The following is a 23,086-nucleotide window of genomic DNA, read 5'->3' on the forward strand; positions in this document are numbered from 1 at the left end:
GTGTGTGTGTGTGTGTGTGTATGTTTGTTTTGTGTTGCTCTATCACGTCACCTGCAATAAAATTATAGGGAAATGTCAGTGAAATTACATCATTTAAAATGATGTAATTTCACTTTGAGGCTAAAATGTATTTAGCTTTATATTTGTCTTCTAAATTGTCACCCTCCGCCTACATCAGATTTTAGTGTCTGATTTTTATGATGTTGAATTAGTGACACAGTTTTTGTGTGTGTGTGTGTGTGTGCATGATTGTGATTCTGAAACATCCCTGTCATCAACATTTGGGGTAAAATGATTACCATGCCAAAGGGTTGTTTCAGACTGACTGGAACAGAAGAGACAACTGGCAGTGGGAAGTATTTTCATGTAAGTCACTTCAATTATGTGGCTTACTTTCTATTTTTGCCCCAACCTCACCCCACACACTCGGGACAGCTGTCTCAGTGATTGCACAGCACCTGTTTTGAGCCCAATTGTTAACCCACACCCTTATGTGGAGACACCTGCTCTTATCATCCTCTTAAGATGCTCAACATAAGCAAATCTGAAGTGTTCCTTTTTTGTCATTGATGGAAATAAAAGGAATCTGGAATATAAGAAGCATTAGTAAATCTTATAAAGTAATTTTAATGCAATAGTTTAAAGAGATGTCATAATGCTGTTAAAAAATAAACCCAATGCTGTTAACCAATAAACCCAGTGTTCATATACCCTCCAGTATCTCCAGTGCTCTGTGCTGACTCATTGTCTCACCTTCAGAGGTAGTGAGAGGTTCTCCCTGTTCTCCCTTCTTGAGTTGTCAGTGTATCTAGAAACACCAACTCAGAACTTTGTGTGTGTTTGATGTCACTTGCCTGTTTCCCAGTGTATAACTTCTGGTGCTGGAGAGTTTGTTGTGACTTCAGCCTTCGCGGGCAGCCTTTGCCTTTTGTTTTGTGTTTTCTGGATCTCCTGGACAATTCTGGTTTTGAGTCAGCTGCTTGGTAGTGGTGGTTTAGTTAATAATTTTAGTGCTTTATTTGATTAAGGAAGCCTGTAGTGGCTCTATACTCTATTGATTACCTCCGCCAAGGTGGTCATGTTTTTGCTGGTGTTTGTTTGTTTGTCTGTCTGTTAGTTAGCAACATAACTCGAAAAGTCACGGACGGATTTTGGGCGTGATCCATAGACGCTATCACTGGTTACAACACTCGTTGTCTGACCATAACGTTATCACTGGTTACAACACTCGCTGTCTGACCATAACTTTATCACTGGTTACAACACTCGCTGTCTGACCATAACGTTATCACTGGTTACAATACTCGCTGTCTGACCCAGGCGCGCTGGCAGGGTGTATTTTGTAGGCACCTTGCCTACAACTTTTTCACATCATTTCCCCCCATATGATTATTACCTCAGCCAAGGAGGTCATGTGTGGCTAAGCTGCCTTGGCGGGGGTCTGCGCTCTCAGAGTGCTTTTCTATTTTTTTCTTTTTTCTCCCCTTTCCAATCTATCGCTATTGTGATATTGTGGTTGTCCATCTGGGATAACTGAGACAGTCCTTGTTCCACACCTGCGTCCCAACCCCATAATGACACACTGTGCCATGATGTGTTGGCATGTGTTGCTCAATTGCTGCCTCCAGTTCAACAGTTCAACACTGTGGCATTTTGTGACTTTGGTGTTTGAAATCCCCCTCGTTTCCTGACAGAATTTACTTTGTGGCCACTTCTTTTTGTTTTCAGTCATACTCCAACCTGAGTGCAGCAGCATTGACTTCGCTTCCACCAGGAAGTGTTGCATGGAGCTGATAGGTGTAATTTCCCTTGTGTGTACTCATTTAAAGTTGGTAAAGGGTCTTGTTGGTTACAATTGTCGTAAAATATTTGTCCTGGGAAGCCGGACTTCTAATGTACAAACCACCATGTCTGCAGAGCCGGTACAATAGCCTTTGTTATATCATTTTATACATTTTATTTTTCAAGATATAGAAACTAACTCAACCCAGCCTATAACTTATCAACTGATTTATGAATGAGGGTGGAAGATGACTTCACTAACAGGACCTGACACACACCAAGCTCAAACGCAACAGTAACAGGACCAGATCACCCTCAGGGCGAGTGTCTTTCCACTGTGACGTTTGCTGTAAAGTAGAATGTTGTAGTTCTTTTTTGTGGCATGGACACAAAACCAGAAGTTACACAGAGCCAACACAGACGATCAGACCTGCTCAGGCTTCGACAGAGGAGACTTTCACGCTGTTGATGTAGCATCAAATTTATTAACGTTATATGAAGGCTGAAATCCCCGCTCTGTGTGGCTTTAACACAAGTTTAATTGTAACAGACGTTTGTTTATATTCAAACATTACACGCTACAGTTTTAATTTAGAAAAAAGAAAAAATCAGCCCCATGTGTCAGAGTGCTCATTAGACGACTCCTAGCATGAACAAGCCATGCATAACTCAGACTGGTGTCAGCGATGAGCTCATTCATTCCACTAACAGGAGGTGACATGAGTGAGACAAACAATAACGCAGAGCTTTCAGGTGGGTCCAGCGTGTTGTTCAAAGCCCACAAGGCCACCGTGTATGTCAAAAAAAAAAAAAAATTACATTGGTCCAGCCTGTATCAAAACCAGACTCTCTGAGGTGAGATGTAATGACGTGTTTGCGGTGATATAAAACGGGTGTTGACCCCTCTGCTTTTCGCGGAGGTTAGAGGAACATCTGTGAAAGGTTTTACAGGTTGTCTGTGTACTCATCGATGTTTTCTTATTTACCTAAAATTATAAAATGACAGAGAAGCATGACCTCAGCCAAAACATTCAACCAATCTGCAACACAATAGTGGTGTTCAAAAATGACTCAAGTTGTACTTTGGCTTGCCTACACTTTTCCATTTGCCTGAAGCACTCAGATGAAACAGTTTTCATTTTTCGTCTGCCGTTTCTCTCATGAAGTACATCGTGATTACAGAGCAGATCCATCAAGTGTCTGGACGTGTGAATGTTTAAATGTTAATATGTAGTTTCACCTCCGTCGGGATTCTCCGTTTCTGCGTTCAAAATACTCAGCAAGCCTTTTTTTTTACTTGGCAACGCTGGATGACTCAGATGTCAAACATACAAGCAAGCAACACACTCCAGGCTGCAGCATATGATTAAAGTTCCTGTATGTGATTAATTTATCACAACGCCAGGTCAACGGAGCTTCTAAATAAATGCTCGAAGGCGCCCAAGCTGCTGCTGGAATGACATCAAAGGTCAAACATTAACCTCACCTCTCAAGGTGATTGATACTTGTGGGGGAGGAAAAATAAGGTACAGACCTTTTATGTTATTCAACCTTTGATATGGGGAAATTGCTTCCTGCTGCCGGAGCACGGTTGCCATGTGAAACTATGATGTCATATGATGGAGTAACCTCATCCCGTCATTCAGCCTCACTGCCACCTCAGGGTGGCTTCAAATTGCGCTCGGCATATGACACAGTATGTCCCTGTGTGCTGAGAGCAGAATGTAAAAGGTGAACCGCTTCTCAAAGAGCATTTCACTGACAAATCGAAAATAGCACATTACAAATTAGAAAACGGATTTGAATTTCAAAACATTTTGCCAAAGATATAGCCAAGCAAAACCAGTTCATTACATCAATTATTCTTATCCTCAAGAACAAATTATCAGAAACAAACTTGAGGCGGAGGATATTTGTTTCCTTATACCAGGGGTGTCAAACTCATTTCAAAGGGCCAGATAACTGTCATATAGAATAAATGTAACTAAATGTAACCAAATATAATGTAAAATAAAGTTAAAGGTACCATATGTAAGAATGTGGCCAAAAACGGTTACTACATTCAAATTCAAAATACCAAGGTCTTTTAGGTTTCGTCGTAACTGGCAACCCGTGGTTGCTCGGCAGCTGAGACTCTTCTGACTGCAAATATTGGTAGACGGCGGTAGGTGGCGCCACATGTCAAAACATGATTTCAAAACATTAACATGATTTGCAGTCTGCAAAATATTTTTTTTAATGTGAATATTTTGGCTGTACTGTTGTTGTTCAGTATGTTATATGAACATTATTCCTGAGTCTCTGTGACATTAGTAGGATTTTATGGCCAGTTGCTTTAGATTTATTACATAATGCACCTTTAACTACTCTGTAACATATTGCTAAATAACATTCTGTATTTATTACTTATTCAAGTTACAAATATTATGCATTATAGATGCAACCTGGTCCGTGATGGTGTAACTTGACAAACTAACAGTTTTAAAAGTCTGTATCTGGTCAGGGTAGAAACTGCCATGTCGTTTTTGGCTGTGGCTTTTGTGATTTTGTGAATCTCAATTTCACTCGTCGCATGATGCATGTACAATGATACACTGCGATCTAGCGGCGGGAAAGTTTATGGTCAGCGCGCGCCTTAAATCAGCATTGACCTATTTTAACACAGATTTTTAAGACCAATTAATCACTCGTGGGCCACATAAAATGACATGGCGGGCCACATGTGGCCCCCGGGCCTTGAGTTTGACACATGTGCCTTATACCGACCAGGTCATTGACTTCATGGACAAACTTGAATCTTGACTCTGAATCACCGTCTATTTTTAAAAGCCTCTTTTTGCTCTTCAGCTTTTATAGCTGTTTCCCGGCTGCACTGCCTGATGTATTTGTCTAACGTCAAGGCCAATTGTTATGGTAGGATAAGAAATCCATTTAGGGGGTCTGAGTCAAAACAAAGATTTGCTTGACTCAAAGCCAGCTCCCACTCCTGCCTTTTTATTTTAGCATAATTACTAACATTGGCCTCTGACACGTTCTACTCACGATACCACCTTGCTGCCAAAGTCAGAGGCCGAATCGAGCAAATATTATGGGTTGCATTTTTGCACGGAGCGATGCAACAATGAGGAAATCACGTACCCTATTAATATCAGTTACCTTTACACTAAATGAGCTAAACATGACATGATATTTAATGAAGGGGAATATGTTTTCCATAAGAACAATAGGGCTACAGTTAAAGGAATACATAATAAATGCGTCATGGCAGCCGGTTGAGTTTCATTGTCTCCGCTTGCCTCCTGCTGTGTGGAAAAACCTGGCACTGCTCTCGGTCGTCTCGCTCCAAAACAATGAGCGCTGACTGACTAAGATGGCAGTTACTCGCTGGTGATGTCATCCAACTCTCAGCTCTTCTTCATGGTCGTGATAAGAGTGGACATGTTCAAGAGAAATTTGTGAAACAAGACTCCCATGAACCACAGGTGTGCGCGTGTGTGTGTGTGTGTGTGTGTGCATACTTGTATCTGTTACCGCTTCAGGACCTTTTCTGGCATAAAATAAGGGGGTTTTCCTGGTTTTAGGGTAAGGGTTAGAACTGCGTCAAGGTTAGACAATTTGGTTGTGATGGTTAAGGTCAGAGTAAGGGGCTAAGGAATGTATTACATCTATGAGTGTCCTCACTCCCCACTAAGAATGATGTAAAAGAATGTGTGTCGTCAGCTGATAAGCATGCAGGCTCACTGCTGGATCGCATGCAGCCTCAGGTGAACGTCAAAACTGGCTGTCGCAGTTGCGTTATTATTATTTGGCAGAAAGGTTGTAAAATGCACCTTTTAAGAGGATTAAGAGGATGGAGGATGTGTCATGATCTACGCTGTGACCCATTTGGTGCTGAGTTTGAAGAGATTCAGCACTGGGACCAAAGAAAAACACATGTGGACATCAAACGCTGAAAAATATGGCTTTTCTAATATGTTTATATTTTCCCTTGTCCATGAACTGCAGCTGCCACACTGTTCCCTTCATCCACAAATCAGTTCAGTGTTACAACAGTGTGTTGGCTACAGTGGCTGAAGTACAAAAGCCCACAGGCGACCCATCTGAAAGAGGCTAGGTCATTGTCAAGATGTGGGTTCAGACTTGTGAGCTCAGAAGAAAGGAATTTAAAAGCCACATAAATTCACAGATAAGCATTTGTACAAATGTATGACTTCACGGCTTCACTGGCACCGCATCTGCCAGATCGTATGTTTCATTGTCATTCACAGGTTTATAGTCTTTTGTTTTTTTTTCCATTTGAACGGAGTACAAAGTGAGGAAGAAGTGGAAAAAAAAGAGCCTGTGTTGCATTAGAACTTTGCCAAAGACTTTATGTTTTAAGACAGTCTGTTTGTGCTTTGTCTGTCCTGCTTGTAAAGACGAAAAAAAAATTGGGTTTGTTATTGTTTTTAATTTTCTTTTTGTTCAAAAGAGAAATGATAATATTTTGATGGTGGCCCTATCCTGGTATCCAACATAAACCAATAGAGCAAACTAAGGGCCAATTCCAATTCCTAGCTTAACCCTCAAGCTCAACCCTTAATCTTAACTGGCCCTCAAAAGCAAGTGTTGAGGGTTATTTTGTCACTTAGAAATGGGACACCCCTTAAATGCAGATACGTCTTCAGACTGTAGGGGGCAGAAAGCTGCTTCCAGTCTGTCAACTCCAAAAAAGAAAAAGAAGAACACATTTACGTCACGATTATTTATTACGATCCGTTTGTCAATTGACAAAAGATTGTAAAATAAAAGTCAATGTTATGCAACAATGACGTAAGTAATCCATAATATGGGCCTAAACTAAGATAATACAATGGTTTTCATCATTTTTATATCTCTGTTAACAAAGAAAATACTTAATTTGTAGCATACTTGTTTAGCTGCTTTCGGCGCCATCTTTGTTATGTCAAAACACGCAATGCATTCTGGGTAGCCCTTGCTCCCAAGGGTGGTCTCGGAAAATCTCAATATTGAGGGCGATAAAGCCCTTAAACTTGCCCCTCAACTTAATTTTGCTGAGAATCGGGACAGCACTTGCACTAGAGGGAGCATTTATATTTGTGATATTTGTGATGAGACCATCAGGCTAAGCATGTTTGACATAACGCAGGTGTTCAGCTAAATTTCTCTTTAGTTTTTCCTCATATCAACCATATTTAAATTGTCTTTTTTTTTTCTGATCATGATTCGAGAGCAAAAACATAATCTTATCTGTAGTGAAACTTGACCAGCAGGCCGATCATGCCTTTGTGATGACATACTCGGAGTGGAAAAGTACAGACCCCCTCTAACTTCCATGCTTATTCTCTCCTCTGCCACAGCGCTCACGCTCTTTTCATGCGGGCAGCCTTGGTGACATCACCCCTTGAAGTCATATTTACCGACTCTAATAAAACAGAAGATATCAAACGAGGGCAAGTCACCAACCAGAGCCTGTGGAGAGAGAAAGCATCGGGGTTTTATTATCAACTTGGGAGGCAGTGATATCAGCGAGAGTCGTGTCTGCAAGATTTAAAGATGCAAGAACGATGGCACAAATAAAGCACTTATAGATCAAGGTCGGGGTTTTAGTTATTTTAAAGGGATGTGGTCACCGCAGCTAAACATTGCGCACACGAGATGTGGACGAGAGCTGCGAGGAGAGAGGGAGGACTCCCAGTGTAAACAACATGAGGAAGGTGTTACAGTAGCCTAATCTGACTTGGTTGCCAGAGGTGGGACACCTGGTTCAAATCTAATCTGACAGTGACTACGCGAGCAAATAGCTCCATCCTTTATAAATGTTTACATGCTAACACAGGATATACACAAACAGATGGTCAGTGTTTGACTCAGAGGGTGAGGAGATTCTTCACAGCCAAGAATAATTCAGATTTTTTACATGCTGCTTAAAGTCACTGAGAAATATTTGTGAGCAAATCATGTGTTTATAAGGTTCTACATATAAAAAGTGTTATATTTTACAGTACAGTACTCGTTATTCATCATGATTGCAGAAGTGCCGTTAATGTTTTTGTAAGTGATGTGGTTTAAATTTTCTCTCTCCACACCATGTGCGTTTCTTTCCAAACAAAAAAGTGTTCCAAAATGACTAAAAATAATCTCCACGCATTTCCACATGTTCCAATTTAACGCAACCTTGTGTGCGCACGCTGGTGTCGTAGTCGCACTGTGCACGCGCCGCGCACATAAATCACAGGCTTTTAGAGCCACTCACACAGCAATATGAGGAAATGGCATTTTAAAGTTAGCCAAAACCCCTGTGAACTCCACCCATCTGGCCTTCCGTGAACACCACCCAGCCTGGGCAAAATTTATCTCTGATTTCAAGCTGCAACACATTAAAACTCTTCCTCAGATGACTTCATCATGAAACCAGAGCTCTTTTAAAAGCGTCATTAACTGTGTCGACTCCGTGGCTATACCTCTGCCATATGGAGCCCTGCTGAGCTGTCCCACTATTGGTTCGAGCAACAGTCACGACGGAGACAAACGAGCACATGAATTAAGGCATTATACTCTTTTAAGTTACTATTTATAAATGTTATGTCATTTTACAGCAGGGGATTGAAACTTTGCAAACACCAGTTTCAAAAGCACTGTGTTACAAGGATGGCTCAATACCACTTTTTGTGGTATATATATATAATATATATATATAGTATATATAGTAGATAAAGTATATATATATATATATATATATATATATTCTTCTGAGTATGTGGTTTTTATATAAGCCCCAAATGCTTCCACACTTACTTTTACTAGATTTTTATGTTACTTTTTCTCTGTATTTACGTGTGTGAAATAGAATGACAATAATAAAAGAATGTCTTGTGAAGCGTTCATAAAATATTATGCTCTTACCAGTCGTATTGAATTTTATCAGCACCAATACTGAGTCATCCATACTGTACTAATGTCAAATAAGCTGTTTAATAACCTCAGTGTCATTATTACCTTCAGGATTTCATTGTGGGAGCCATCGGACCAGGTTCAGAGGTCATGTCAGAGGGCAAAGAGAAGGAGGAGAGTTGCATTTTTGAGAAAGACTTTCACCACTGGAAGCAAACTATCCCAAACTCACTCTCCCCTTGGCTGTGGGCAAATATTTGCTCTGCTGTCTGTTCCCTCAGTAATCCCCCACTCCCCCTCACAAACACACGCCACCCCTGCCATTCCAATCCATCAGCCCCAACATGTGCTCCTGAACTGTAGCCACCATTAAAGAGTGATGGGGTCATCATCTGTCTGACTGTTACTTGCCCCCCCCCCCATCCCCCTCCATCGCTCCCACAATTGCCATAACAGCAGTTCTCTGAGGTTAAAGGGGCAGAGCAACAGGGATGTTCTGCTCCGTTCAGCTGTAACCTGTGTGACAACTGCTCCTCACTGATGGGGAGAGTAGAGGAGGCTCAGAGCTGAGGAACGGTCACTTTCAATCCTGGACAGACGGCGCTCACATGACCCTTTAAAGCTCTCTCTTTCCTAACACTGTAATATACCTTTGATTTTTTTTTTTTTGTCTTTGCAGTTTTTCTCTTGGAACCAAGCTCATTACCTCAGGCTGCTGGAGGTAAGACTGAAGCTGTGTGGGTGTGCGTGTGTTAGTTGAGGATATTAGCTCATAGGGGATAAGATGTGAGTGTAGAGGTCTAACAGAGGTCTCTCATTCTACTTCTTATCTTTGCAGGTTTTCTGTTCGGGTTCAGAGAGGAAGTTTTGACAGCCAGGCTTTACAGCCCCCATCTCTGCTCTGTCACTCCTGACAGAGAGAAAGGGAGACACGGAGAGAAAGAGAGGAGAGGTGGTGACTTAATCCACTCTCTTAACAACCCTCCTCCTTTTCCCCCTCCTTTTTTGTTGAGCTTTCCTTTTTTTTACTGCACAGCACAGGCAGGCAGCATGCCAGTTTTCATCTTGTTGCGCTCCCTGGTTATCAGGCTCCTCAGTAGCAGACTGGCAGGCTCAGTGGCTCAGTTCCTCAGGAGAATCCTCTCCACGGGTGCTGCCCACCTTGGCACGGCACTGCGCCACGTCTGGGACCGCATTCGATCCCAGGAGTCCAAGGAAGCCGTCCTGGGCTGTGTGCTGTGTATTCTCAACATGCACAAGAAGGTGGAGAACTGAGCTGAGCTCTCCCTCCCCTTTCATCAGTTCAACCCCTCCACTTGCCTGCTGATCACAGAGTGGACAACTGTTGAGTGAGGAGAACGCACAAAGGGATGTGACAGACTTTTTCCTCATTTGGACTTTATTTTGCTTTCATATCGGGACGCCTGACATGTCTGAGAGCATTGTGAGGAAGGTGCAGCCCTTCACTATTGGGACAAAATTGTCTGTCCCTGCTGTGCCAAAATGCCAGGATTTTACAGAGAGTTACCTGCAGAACCCGAGTCTGGACAACTGCACCTTACAGCATAACCTGAACTCGCTCTACCTGACTCGATCCCAGGTCTGCGCACATGATCTGGTCTCACCCATTGTCAAGCAAGTAGCCCCAGTGAAAGAAGAGCAGGAGCACATGGCAGCAGAGGACCAGCTGAACCAGAACTGTCCATCTGCTGTCTCCAGATCTATCAAGAAGATCACCATCTCTGGGAAAGAGAGGTCAGAGAACAAGCTCGCTGTGGCGGCTGAAGAGCTTTCAATCACAGGCTCCACATCTGAAAACAACAATAACAACAACAACAACAATGTCCCAAGCACGTCAGAGCCTCATATGCCCAGGATCGTGGGAGTGAGTTGTGAAAATAAGCCCAGTTCTCAGTTTAAGGTATGGTTCACACACTTACTGATGCAAATGTACAAAACTAATAAGAGAGGTTGTGTATCCTACACATGTGCCATCGTTTCAATTTGAATTATTGTTTTTATTAAAAGCAAGACAATTTGATTTGATATTGATTTAAGGTTCTCCTAAATGACAAAAATGAATGTTTTTCACTCCATCACTAGAACTTTAAATAAGTTTGGCAGACGGGTTATAATGGATTAGCTTTACAACATATTGTTTTGGCACGTTCATAGATAAAGTATGTCAAACCGTTCTAGTTGATGTTCAAAATGTATATAAATGTTTAAGAAGGAAATGTAACTTAAACTGTAGTTATGACATTTTCACCAAAGCATATAAAGAGGCACAAAGTTTATTTTCTTCTCTGCCATTTTTCTTGTCCTGTCCGGCTTGTCGAGTTCATTTATTCTCAGCTGCATATTTTTTTTTTTTTATCTTTTATGTTTTAGGTTTTACTCAGAAAAGATGCCAGTGATAGTTTTCAGTCTCCACACGGACAAACCAGGGTGAAACCGAGCAAAGACAAATCTGTCCCGCAGGTAAAAGCTACATGGATATGCTCTGATCTGCAGTGGGATTTTTGGTTTTATTACAACATTTTTTTGATATTGAATGTGTTTTATTGGAAATAATTCTGATTTTTTTCCCTTGACTTTTTTGACTATAGGAAAACTGTTGTTATGTTGGGAGGCAGTGGGGTCTGAAGTTGATGAATATCTTGGACTTTAGGAAGTGAAGTCATATGGTGCGTTAGCCAGACTCAGTTTATTATATTATACATTTGGAGCAAAGTTACTCAGAGCTGGAAAAGACACATCTTTGAACACTTCACAAATAGCCAGTGGTTTTCTTTTTGTTTGGCTGTGATTTATTAAAGAAGCAGAGCACTGGAAGTACAGTATATTGTCAGAAATTGTTTAGAGTCGGCGTTATTTGGCCTGATCCCCGTTGAAGTCATGAGCGCGTGTTGTGCCGTGAAGTGCTCTGTTACAGCAGACCCCGCTGAGGCTGGGCTCACTGGAAAACATGAGGTCAGGGAAGATGTTAACAAAAGAAAAAGCTTGAAGTCTAGTCCTCATGCAGGCTGGTTATAATAACACCGTGACACCGCAGTGGCCTCATTTCCCCTTTTTTTGCACAAACAACTATACTATTTGTTTTATTCTGTAACCACAACAATACCTTACCTTTCTGTCACTCATATATTATTCATGCTAAGGGCAAAGAAAAAAAGTGTATAATTACAGAGGAGAATGTGGTGGCACATTTACCTGCATAGAGATGAATGAGTGAATATGATCCAGAGAAATACTTCAAAGGTGACAAAGGCTGACAGAAAGAAAAAGCCACACATTCACAGATCTGGCTGTTCCCACTTCCTTCATGTGCCCAGATGTTTCCTGATTGGGGAGCAAGAGGAATGCTTGTCCATTAGTGAAGTGCCAGTCATGTTCATTTAATCTCACAAAGTGCTGACAGGAGAGGTTTTTGTGAAGAGGGACCTTGGGGCCAGTTTAACACATGTTGGTGATGACCATGTATGGAAAAAATTAATATGATACGTAAACATCCCCTTATTGTGAGGTGATCACAGCGAGTCATTCACGCCGGATTTATCAGAAGCTGATTAAAGAGAGTCAAATTGCTATCACATTGTCAACACTCTCTGTGCTCACGCAGATCTCGGTGCCTGAATCGCAGATGAAGGAGCTTCAGTGGAAAGAAAGTCACCCACTCGCTCAGAACGAAGCAACGGCAGCTGTTGCATCACAGAGCGACTGCTTCACTCAGCGCAACTCACTCTTCAACAAGGAAGTTCTGCAGGTAAAATGTTCACATTGTCAGTGCATGAAAAAGCGACTGATGTTCTCCCCTCCTTCGGTTGTGTCTGTCTTCCCTTATATAAATGGAAACAAATATGTTTTTTTCTTTTTCCACTTCCACTTTATCCTTTGCAGAAAGAGATTGTTTTTTAATGAAGCTCATCAGAATCTCTGATGCAAGCTGGAGTGGGTTCATCTCTGAGAAGCGGCTGAGATGAAATCAGATTAGCTGCCTGTAGCATGATGACTGTCTGAGGGGGAAAAAAAAAATGCACTGGTTCTTATTTTGTCCCAAGAACTGTATGAGCTGTGTTCGGCTGAGGGAAGAGAGGGAGGGGAAACCGCCACAAGTGAAGCAATTATTTAGGGATGAGATCATTGTTTGGCTCCATCTCTTCACGCCTATGGCCCAGAGAGACTCAGCCAAGCCGCACAACTGGTTGCGTTATCTCATCACTGCGTCCACCCCGACATACAAGGACATTTTTCATAGAGTTCGACGGAGGGACATTATGTCCCACAGTTGGCTTGGCCATCGGATCTCTGTTGAGCAACTGTCCCAGTGATAGACCATTTAGCGCCAGTAATGAGAAATTAATTTCCTGTGTGTCAGCTGAAGGAAGCGTCTGATGTTTGTGTGTGCTTAAAAAAAAAAAAAAACCTCTGTAGGCCCTTGTTCATATTTTCTGTTGCTTTTAGAGGAAACTTTTGTATTTTAATTGTTTTTTTAAAAACAGAATAGCTTAAATTGGATTTGTTGCCTGATGGTCTGTTTGTTTTCCAGGAATTTAGCTATTAGTGAAAACAGTTAGATAAAAAAATTATATTGCTAAAATTACACATTACAGGGCCATCTGTGTCCAAGGCTGAACATCCCAGCTTTCACCATCTCATATCCAAGATAGAGAAAGTTGAGAAACTTCCTTTCCCACAGCTTTTTCAGTTAAAAGAAGAAAAAAGAAATGTGGCTTTTTGATGAACCTTTTAGCAAGTGTAAATATGCACACACACACTCTCCGCTTGTTATTTGTTCAATGGTCAAATGTTGTACCTTTTGTAGACATGAAAACCAGAAAGAGTGGTTTCTTCTTCCACTCACTAAACACAGAGTTTATTTCTGCTATACTCTGCTTTGATTGCAAAACATGTTTTCCCTCGTGGCAACAGATCTTTCACGAAAAAAAAGGTTACATTAAGTCTATTCTGTCTGCTGTTTGCGGCCAACTGAACATTTCGATAAACAGACTATTGTTGTGGAGAGTGAACAGGAAGAAACAAGGGAATCATAGACTTCCTGTATGAGGTCATTATGGGACCCAGTGTGTGGAGATATGGGCAGGCCTGTTTTGTCAAGTTCTTTTCCTTCTGCTCTATCCAGAAATACCTCTGCTGCCTCTGGGGGCTTGTAAAGTTAATGACCTACCTCTGTGAAGAGGATTGACATCACATTTTAATCTTGAACAAAGAGTTGTTTAGTGGCCGTGTCATGTGCGGTCTTGATGTTTTATTGCTTAAAATGAAGGGAAGCTGTATAATCTGTTAGTCAGCATCAGTCACATCAGATTCCTTGGGAAATAATGCTCCAGTGTAATGTAATAATAGCTTTTAATGTGCTTAATGGTTGTTTGACATTCAGCACTGTAAAAAATCAAGTTCTGCTCATTTTATCTGCGCTATGACTCATTTGGGATTAATCTGAGAATATTAATTCAGTCTGATTACTATCACATTGTGGGTCATGGCCCCCTCCCAATGCCTAAAACAAGTATGTACTTTCCCATAGTTTCTGTATTTGGCCAGTTGGTTTGAGGGCCTGTCTCCGTAACAAATGTCGGACGAGGGTTTAGCTCTGCGAGACAAAGATTTATGCAATGGAGTGCAGCCGTTTGCCAAGATAAACTTCAACTCGGCATAATGTCACACTGTAGAACAAAGGGTCTTGCTCTTGATGTGTCTGAGGTGCAAATTACTCCAAGACAGGGAAGAACATGTGACCTCTTTGTTTACCGTCGCTTTGTTTAGTGCTCTGAGATCATAAAGATAAAAGACTGCGGATGAGAGTGTAAGCATAGTGTAAATAAAAATGTATTTTGTCTCTTTGCTGTGTGTAATATTGATCCATTCCACTCACAACACTTAAGTATATAATTATATCATTATTTCTGCAGAAAAACAACATTGTGGGTGTGACTTTCATACAGAAAACACCTCAGCCATATTAGCCTAAAGCATATCTAGTGAAACCGAAGTTATTCAAGTGTCATTGATCAGCGTGATCAGCTCCATGAACAGTATTCTGAACATGTATTTGTGATCTATAGGCCGAGGCATGGATCAAAGGCAAACTTCAAGATCTGAAGGATGGCTGTAATGTTCAGCGCTGCCCCCTGCAGGACTGGGAGGAAGCCTCACAGACGCTTCAGCGAGACCTCAAAGACTTTGAGAACACACTGATTCAACTCAACCAGGTAACAACTATGATTAAACACAATACTGGACACTAATGTAAATATAACAATGTCACCAGAACAAGCCAAAAGAAAATAATACTTTCAACTTTTAAACAGGTTAAGGGGTGGATCTGAACGGGATTGTTAATCACTGTCGTTGGTGCTAAAAGATCCTGTCAGCTCACACACACACAGAGGGAAAAGCAGAACCGCAGTGTGACAGACGGCTCTGTCAAGTCAGTTTATACTTTCCAGAATCCGGAGAAACTGTTTGGAAATTGTAAAATACTGATAATTAGCCTGTCCCCTGTCACTCACGAAGCAGATACAGCAACAGATCTTTCAAGGCTATATCAAAGAGACTCATGGCAGGTCTCCAACTATTGCAAAGAAAAACCACCGACAAAACCCGAGTTGTCAAATGCACTCAGCCACTGTTGCTTGCTCATCTGGGTCCAGCATCTGCGCCGCGCCGAAATATGAACTGTGATTTTATGTTTCCGCAGATGGGTGAGCAGTTGATCTGCAAGCTGAACCCAACGTCTGATCTGGTGAAGAAGCAGCTCAGCCAGCTCAGGGACCAGTGGCAGACACTTAAACAGACAGCTGCAAATCAGATGAAGGCACTCGGCGGAGCCAAGAACCTGCAAGAGTTCAACAAAAAAGTGGACAAACTGGAGGCATGGATTAAAGAGAAGGTTGTTATACTGAGAGAAACAAAAAGATTTAATTGCAGAATTGAAGTTACCCATGTCCTATTTTGGGAAAACTTTTCTGGAATAATATAACTTGATTTTCAGCTAATTTTGCATTATACATTTACATACATATATATATAGTTCACTTCACTCCGACAGCTCTAATAAAGAAATGCTGTGAAAACAGATCTTGCTAATACAGGAAATTAGCTCAGTATCCTGAGAACATCTCGCGTGTGTGTGTACCAATGCAAAACATCTGCCTGTTATTATCAAAACGCAATCATCTATGGTTTATTTTCGGCTTGTGTCTATCTCTCTGCTCTGATCCCTGTCTGGCACAGGGGAACTGATGATTGATAATGAACCAGTAGGAATGTAATGGAGGATGTTACCATTCTTCATTTAGTTCCTCTCATTCCTTCCGCTGTGCATTAGCATCAAGTTCATCGTTTTGTCTTCTATTGCTGACGGCTATTTCGGGTCAGCGTCCTCCTCGGTAGCATCTGAAAAGACACACGACACGGTTGGCTTCTGAATAAACGGGAGACACAAACACTGACTTATGATGGATGATATGTGCCAGCAGGAGGAGGAGGAGCAGTCACTGGTGGACGTCCTGGGGGAAAATGTTGACAAAATGCAGCTGACCAGAAGAATTTTAGATCTGAAACAGGTGAGCATCATGAAAGAACAAGCTAATAAGTGCTTAACAACTATCAGAACACTTTTTTAACATATATACTGTATAAAATACAAAATAAAACCAACATTCCCAGATGTGAGAGGTTTATATTTCAAATTTTCAGGGATCTCCAAGTCATTTATCCATGGCTTACTGTAAAATTGTCTCCTGCGGTGTATGGTATGGACATCTGAGGTCATAGTTGGACTGTGTCTCTCTGTTTTCCTACAGGATGAGCAGCTATACAGAAACCTCCACGAGGAGATCAACCACTCAGCCCTAAAGCTGGAGAAACAGGGGAAGACAGATGGCAAAAACATCTCCACCAGAAGGAAACACATCAATAAAATGTACACTTTCTTCCCTTAAGTTGAACTGGTACACTGCATGACGCATCTTCAGTGTAAAAATGAACTGAAGTAAAATTATCTGTGTTGCCATCTGTTGTCTCCGTAGGTGGCTGAGGGTCCAGTCTCATCTCAAAAACTACCATGAAAATCTCCAGCTGGCGCTGGAGGTGTCCTCTTTCTACCAGCAGGCTGATAATATATTGTTTGCTATCAACAGCATGGTAAAAAAAAACAAAAAAACTGACAAATTCACTATTTATGTTTGTGAATATCTCTCACCTCTTCTCCCCTATAGCATTAAAATTGAGTCACCCTCTTCCTTTTGCTTCTATGCATTCTCCTCCACGTCTTTTCTTTCAGAGGAAAAGCATATCCACGTCCGAAGAGTGGCACAACTTAGGAGATCGAGAAATCCGCGACATTGCCAGTCAAATCATGGTAAGAAACAGCTTTTCGCTCACGGTTACACCACCGCACACTGTCAGATCTGGAGTGTCTCTGTTGCAAAGCCTTCTCTTACTAACCTACAGGCCTGTGTGTGGTAGATGCTAGATGTGAGCGTGTCCCAGCTGTCGAATCTCCATCCTGCCCTGGCCTCTGGCGTCACACAGAAGCAGACTGAGGTGAAGGACTGCTGGGCACTTCTTCATAAAGTATTCCGGTAAGATAGGAAGCCGAGGAAGGACACCACATCTTTGGTGGCCCCTGTAGAACACATGCACCGTTTCCTATGGTGATTAATCCTCCACAGGTTTTCACTCAGAAGAGTTTTTTGCCGTTATTATTCGTCTGGTACCCAACATAAAAAGTCTACATTGGCACAGCCTTGGAGAAGTTTTCCAAAAAGAAAATGAGCTTCATCTCTCTGTCGTGATTAGCTGTGTTTAATTTGGGTTTGAATCATTGAATAATTATAAGCAAAGTGAAGGACCACTCTGTGTGAGTGTCTGGAGACCGCCTGTTACATGCATCATCACTCACCACACACATTTTGGTTTATAATGTTTAATTTTCCACACTGGAATCTGACAATACTGTTTTTACTTTACACTGAATAATGTGTTTGCTTACAGAGTTAAGTTGGCAACGTTGTGCTGCTCTCATCATCTCACGACTGGAATCCTGCCATCATCATGAATAATCTGTCAAATTTACACTGAAACATGTTTACAAGGATAATTTTGGAAGTTTAAAAAAAACAGATTTATTGTTTTTTGAACAGCGTACAAGAATAAATCAGACTTTTTGTTATTATACAATAAATATCCAGGTATATATTAACTAGCTGAAACACATTTAAGTACTGTGGTAAACTACATTAAACGGCACATTTATTGTTATCTGGAGATCTCAGTGAATTACTGATACTTGTTATAGTCCCACCAACAGTTTCCTGTTTAACTTGAAGGAGAAATAATAATAAAAAATAGTAGTTTCCACTGAAAATTTTAAAGTTATTACTGTTTTATCAAACCCATTAACATCCATCCTCTGGGGACCATGAATCAGTCTGACCAGTCATTTTCAAGTTCTTGTTCTTTATCACTTGAATTTGAAAAAAGATGCAAAACCTGCAACAACAAGAAACTGGACCTTTTTAAATGTTTAAATGTTTATAATACTGTCTGCAGATCTGACATCCATCGCCAACATTCCTGCTTTCCAAATATTTCTCAGGCTGAGAACTTTTCATGTCAGTGCTATCTTAAGGTCCAAACATTACATCATCTCATCTGTCTTATCAGCTGTGTTCAAAGCTATTTCAACCAAATAACACAAACACTGGTAGAATAGCAAGAGCCATAATTGGAGTATATCGTGCGCCTCTGAAGCCGTGCTGTCAGCACCACAGTAAACCCCTGCTCTGCTCATCCTGTAGGAGTGACAGGACCACACTCTCTCCTACTGGCTCCACTTTCACCAGGGAAGAGGCTGACCCGCTGACCCTGGTGCGGGAACCCCAGGGCAATGTGGGAACAGAGACCCAAAGGATCATGGGAAAGGAGGTGAAGGAGGAGCAGAATCGTCTGAAGGGCTGTGTGGTAAGTAGCGTCTGGTATTTCTGCTGTGGCTGTAAACGGGGAGAGAATAACGCCATCAGTGCTGGCAAAGGATGAGCTCAGCCTCTTCCAGCGCTACGACATCTGTGGCCAAAGAAAGTGACGCACTTTGTCCTTTGGTTTGGAAAATGCCTGATTTACAACTTAACCGGGTTTTTCCTAAATAACAGTATTTCTGGAGTCTGCCGGATGTGCTGCAGGGCAGTGGTTTCTTTGGCCCCAAACCCACTGCTGGTTTTCCATTCTACCAGCTAGTTAGTTTCACAAAATAACATCATCTGTTGTCGCAGTTGTGAGGAGGCCCTTGATTAGGTGAATACCAGTTTTGGCACTCGGCTTCCCCGTCTCCTGACAAGAACCTTAGTCTGCAAATTATGAATATATCTGCCATGTAGAAGTCACAGGAAGAGCTTTTAGAAGTGTTATTTACCCTGGCACAAGAATCCCATATGTTCTCATGAAAAATGTCACACTGTGAGTGTACAGCGAGGTTGAGTTCTGGGCCAGAGCAAATAAGCTTTTCCTGAAAATTTCACTTTATGGTAAAATTATAACTTGGTCTCTCTCAATGAAAGTACACAGTCATGGGATTAATACTATATTAATAAATGATGTTTAGGTCAATCCAGGGTCGTTGGTCTATCAGTAGAGTACAGACTCCTCAACACACAACATTCTTCATTCTTCTGAGAGGACGAAAAGCACTTTGTTGAACATAGTTCTATAGAACTGTCCTAAAACACACAAGGGAATACTCCAGTTTATTTAGAAGGGGGGGTTTCAGAGGTTTAAGTGGTAGAAACATTAAATCACTTCACAGTATTATGTAAGTGAAGTGGCTATTTTTGTTCAGCCCAGATGTATCCCATGGTGCAATGTTCAACTCCTCGTGTAGACCCTGAGTTCTTATGAGGTCCCTGCAGAGTCTGGCCTCGTTTTGCATAGTGAGAAAGTGCCCAGAGGCTTGAGGAGAGAAAACTCAACTCTTTCCATTATCCCCTTCATGTTTCTGGTTCAGTTTATGTCCCTGTTCGTGTTTGCAGGTACTTTTTGAAACTGTGGTGTTGCCATCTGTGACAGGAGCCCACTAGGTCAGCCAGCTTGTCCTTGTTGTGTTTTTAGTTGTTGCTGTGCTTGTTGTTGTCGCATTACTGAGTAATTTCACTGGAATTAGTATTATCTATAGTCAGTGTTTTTTTATGGGGATCCACTTTCTAGAGAAGACACATGTTGTCCATTAGTATTTTGAATAGGTGAGCTAGCCATTCACCAGTGATATACTGTATGTTTGATAAATGGATAAAAACTTACTTTTATGCTTGTGTTATTACAAACATATATTCATGTTAAAGCTACATCTAGGCAGAGTTGACAGAATATATGATTATTTACATTATTGTGTGAATATGTTGTTTTGCTTGTTTTGCAAAGGTGATAGGTGCACTTGCTGCTTGTATGGCTGGGGGTCAGTTCATGTCAACCCCTCATGCTTACTTACCTCACATGTGACAGCTTCACTAACTCTGTTGTGGAAATTCTCTGCTGCTGGTGAAGAATGAAATAGAGACTTCTGCCGGCCGACAAGGTTTTATTTTCTCTGCAAAGAAAAGGTCAATCTGCACACGAGTGGTCGTAGCTGAAGAAAAGCCCCCCAGAGCACCGGAACATTTATACCTAAGCATTCCTCCAATAGACAAAGGAGTCTGCCTTTCCAGGCCGTGTTTTTACACCCCTTTGTCTACTGCAGGTATCGGGGAGCCGACTCACTGCGGATGTTGTAGGAAGGTGCAAGTTCAGTCTAGACATCCAAATTTGAATACACAAAAGGACCTGGTATTCTGTGTTAGGAAAAGGGTGATGGGCAACTGTACCTCTGAGACAAAGACATTTAATTTGCCATTACGGTGTTACATGCCACATAATTTCATTTGTTTACACTGTCATTGAGGCAAGAAAAGCTTCCACAAAAATGAACGGTGAAGGTGCTGCTTTTGAGCTGTCAGAGTTCACTGCTCAAGATATTAACACTTTTTTAGGTATCCACAAAGCTGGCGAAGCTCAGGACCTGTGACTGTGATTGAAAATGAATAAGCTCCCTTATGTGGTTTAGAGATGCAGATAAAAATAAAGATGGATTACATTTTCTCCCTAACCCATGTGTGGGTCCAGACCCAGTGTCTTGGAATGACTGGTTTACTGCACTGAACTGAGAGTTACCTGAGTGCACTGACTGTGAGCCTCGTGACTCTTTATGGAAGGATTAACGAGACCCTGCAAACAAAACCCAGGAGCCCAAGGCCCAAACTCAGAGCCAGGCTCAACCATCAATTGAACAGTAAAAGTAATTTGTCACATACCTTTGCAGCGCTTTAACTGTAGCTGCCAAGTGTGCTAAATTGATTACCGTATTTCAAACAGTGCAACACGCAGCTGCACAGGTCTGTGGGCTGGTGGCGAGACATTTGCATACATAACATTTTCATAAATACGCTTACTTTACATGTGGCTCAAATTAATCTTTTCTCTTTCTTGCTCTCTTTTATTGTGTCTCATGAAATCTTTGTCACTGTGAAGTTTTGGTGTCTTTTATGTCTGTATGGATACATGTCTGCGTTAGCAGGGCTATAGCTTCTTGTTTCTGGAGGTAAACATGGCTATCGTCTGTTTCTCAGGCTAATTGTAACCAGATGCCGGGGCTGCAGACCAGATGGGCTTGGTGCTAAGTGATATTTCTTGGCTGACATCACTTCATTGCACATTGCAGAAAGACACACAGGGGAAGACAAGCTCAGTAGAAAACAGATAAGAATAAACAGTATCCAGACAGGGAGAAGTATGTTGAAATAGGAGACAATTGTGAGATGCTGAGTTGTTTACTGTGCAAACCGTTGTAACGCATAAAGGCCAAAGGTCTGTCACACGAGAGTGTTGGTTTCGCAGCTTTAACCTGTGCATGAGCCGACATGGTGGCTTAGTGGTTAGCACTGGTGCCTCACAGCAAGAAGGTGCTGGGTTTGATTCCCTGTGTGGAGTTTGCATGTTCTCCCTGTGATTGTTAGCCACATTTAGGTCATTCAGGTGCAATTTCAGTTGTATAATAACAAGAAAGATCCTCTGTTTTTCTAATGTGCTGCTCTGAATCTTATACTTGCCTACAAAATAGTTAAAGTTGTCTCTCGCTTAATTTTGCACATGACACCACTCTACTCCATAGTGCCGTTAGACAGGTCGATCTCAGTCAGGGCTTTGTGAAGAATACTAAGGTGATGATGCTTGTTAAATTTGATTTCTCATATGATTCTAAGGGCTGTGGTTACTTCATGTTTTGTTTTTCCATTTATATGATCTGTTGTTTTAAAGTGATGTGTGCACAGAGTGTTAAATGCTTTCATGTAATGGTCCATTGTTTGTGCTTTTATTGTTTACATGTGAGTTCTTTGTAACACATTTGCTGCTCTTTTGGCTAATAATAATAACAATGATAACATTAATCATGGTTGCTTTGTGTTTTTTGGTTGTAAATTCTGCATTACAAGTAAAAATTCAACACTGACAAGAGCCAGCACTTGCATGTGCGACAGACGTTATTTTGATATAAAACATTCTTCACTGCTCCTGTTGGACTCTGGTACAATACAGTGTCTTATGCAGGATCATGCAGTGGACTTCAATAGCCCAGATACATGTAGCTCTTGTTGGAATATCCAACATTTAGATGGTTGTAAAAGAGGCCTAATGGCTTCTGATGTTTCTGCACATATATACTGTAGAGCGGGTTTGTAGTTCAGGCATTGACCTTTCTAAAAACTGCATAGTTGTAAACAGACGTGAGAGAGGACGGCAAAAGAAATCAGCATCTATAAGGCTGAAAAAACACTGCTGCTATTTAATGACAGCTGGGAATAGAGGCTTTAAAAGGGTTATATTTCCAACTGCAATGGCTCTTTTGCACGTTTTAGTCATCAAAGTAGTTGAGCATATGTTTGCAACCTTGTTGAGCTTAATGTGTTCTTTCATAAAGCAATTATGATTTATTTAAACGACCGCTGCCATCTGCATTAACGTGTTTTATTTCTACCTTTGATGCTGTCGAGCAGCAAAAAAAAAGCAGCTTGTATCATTAGCCCTGTCTGCGTTCTTTCACTGAGGGAAGGCAACAGTTTGGGTTGGGTCACTTACAGGAGAGACTTAATTGTGGGCAACTTTCCATGTTGTCCAGGCTCCTCCAGCCACATTGTAACATCGACATTAGCTGTAAGCTACAGCAACGGCGTCATGTCTATAAAATCCTCCATCCGAGACGTTTACGCATCGAGTCAAGATTTATTCACTGGATGGATGACAGAAAAAGAAAAACACTGCTCGCATGTAATGCCGCTGATCTTTTGGATTTTCCCACAGA

General features: G+C 41.5%; 1 protein-coding gene across 1 annotated transcript in view; it reads left to right on the forward strand.

Annotated features, from left to right (window-relative positions):
* Positions 1-10,105: 10,105 nt before the first annotated feature.
* Positions 10,106-23,086, forward strand: part of mymx (myomixer) — a gene marked incomplete at its 5' end in the record, with an annotated part of 30,099 nt that continues 17,118 nt past the window's right edge. Inside the window, 11 exons of the mRNA XM_083897368.1 lie at positions 10,106-10,597; positions 11,068-11,157; positions 12,299-12,442; positions 14,763-14,909; positions 15,398-15,589; positions 16,179-16,265; positions 16,506-16,624; positions 16,731-16,845; positions 16,985-17,062; positions 17,170-17,285; positions 18,504-18,666. Of these exons, the coding sequence (XP_083753494.1) occupies positions 10,106-10,597; positions 11,068-11,157; positions 12,299-12,442; positions 14,763-14,909; positions 15,398-15,589; positions 16,179-16,265; positions 16,506-16,624; positions 16,731-16,845; positions 16,985-17,062; positions 17,170-17,285; positions 18,504-18,666 (1,743 nt within the window). The remainder of the gene's footprint in view (positions 10,598-11,067; positions 11,158-12,298; positions 12,443-14,762; positions 14,910-15,397; positions 15,590-16,178; positions 16,266-16,505; positions 16,625-16,730; positions 16,846-16,984; positions 17,063-17,169; positions 17,286-18,503; positions 18,667-23,086) is intronic.

Source organism: Microchirus variegatus (genome assembly GCF_963457635.1).
Source record: "Microchirus variegatus genome assembly, chromosome: 11".
In the NCBI taxonomy this organism is placed as follows: domain Eukaryota; kingdom Metazoa; phylum Chordata; class Actinopteri; order Pleuronectiformes; family Soleidae; genus Microchirus; species Microchirus variegatus.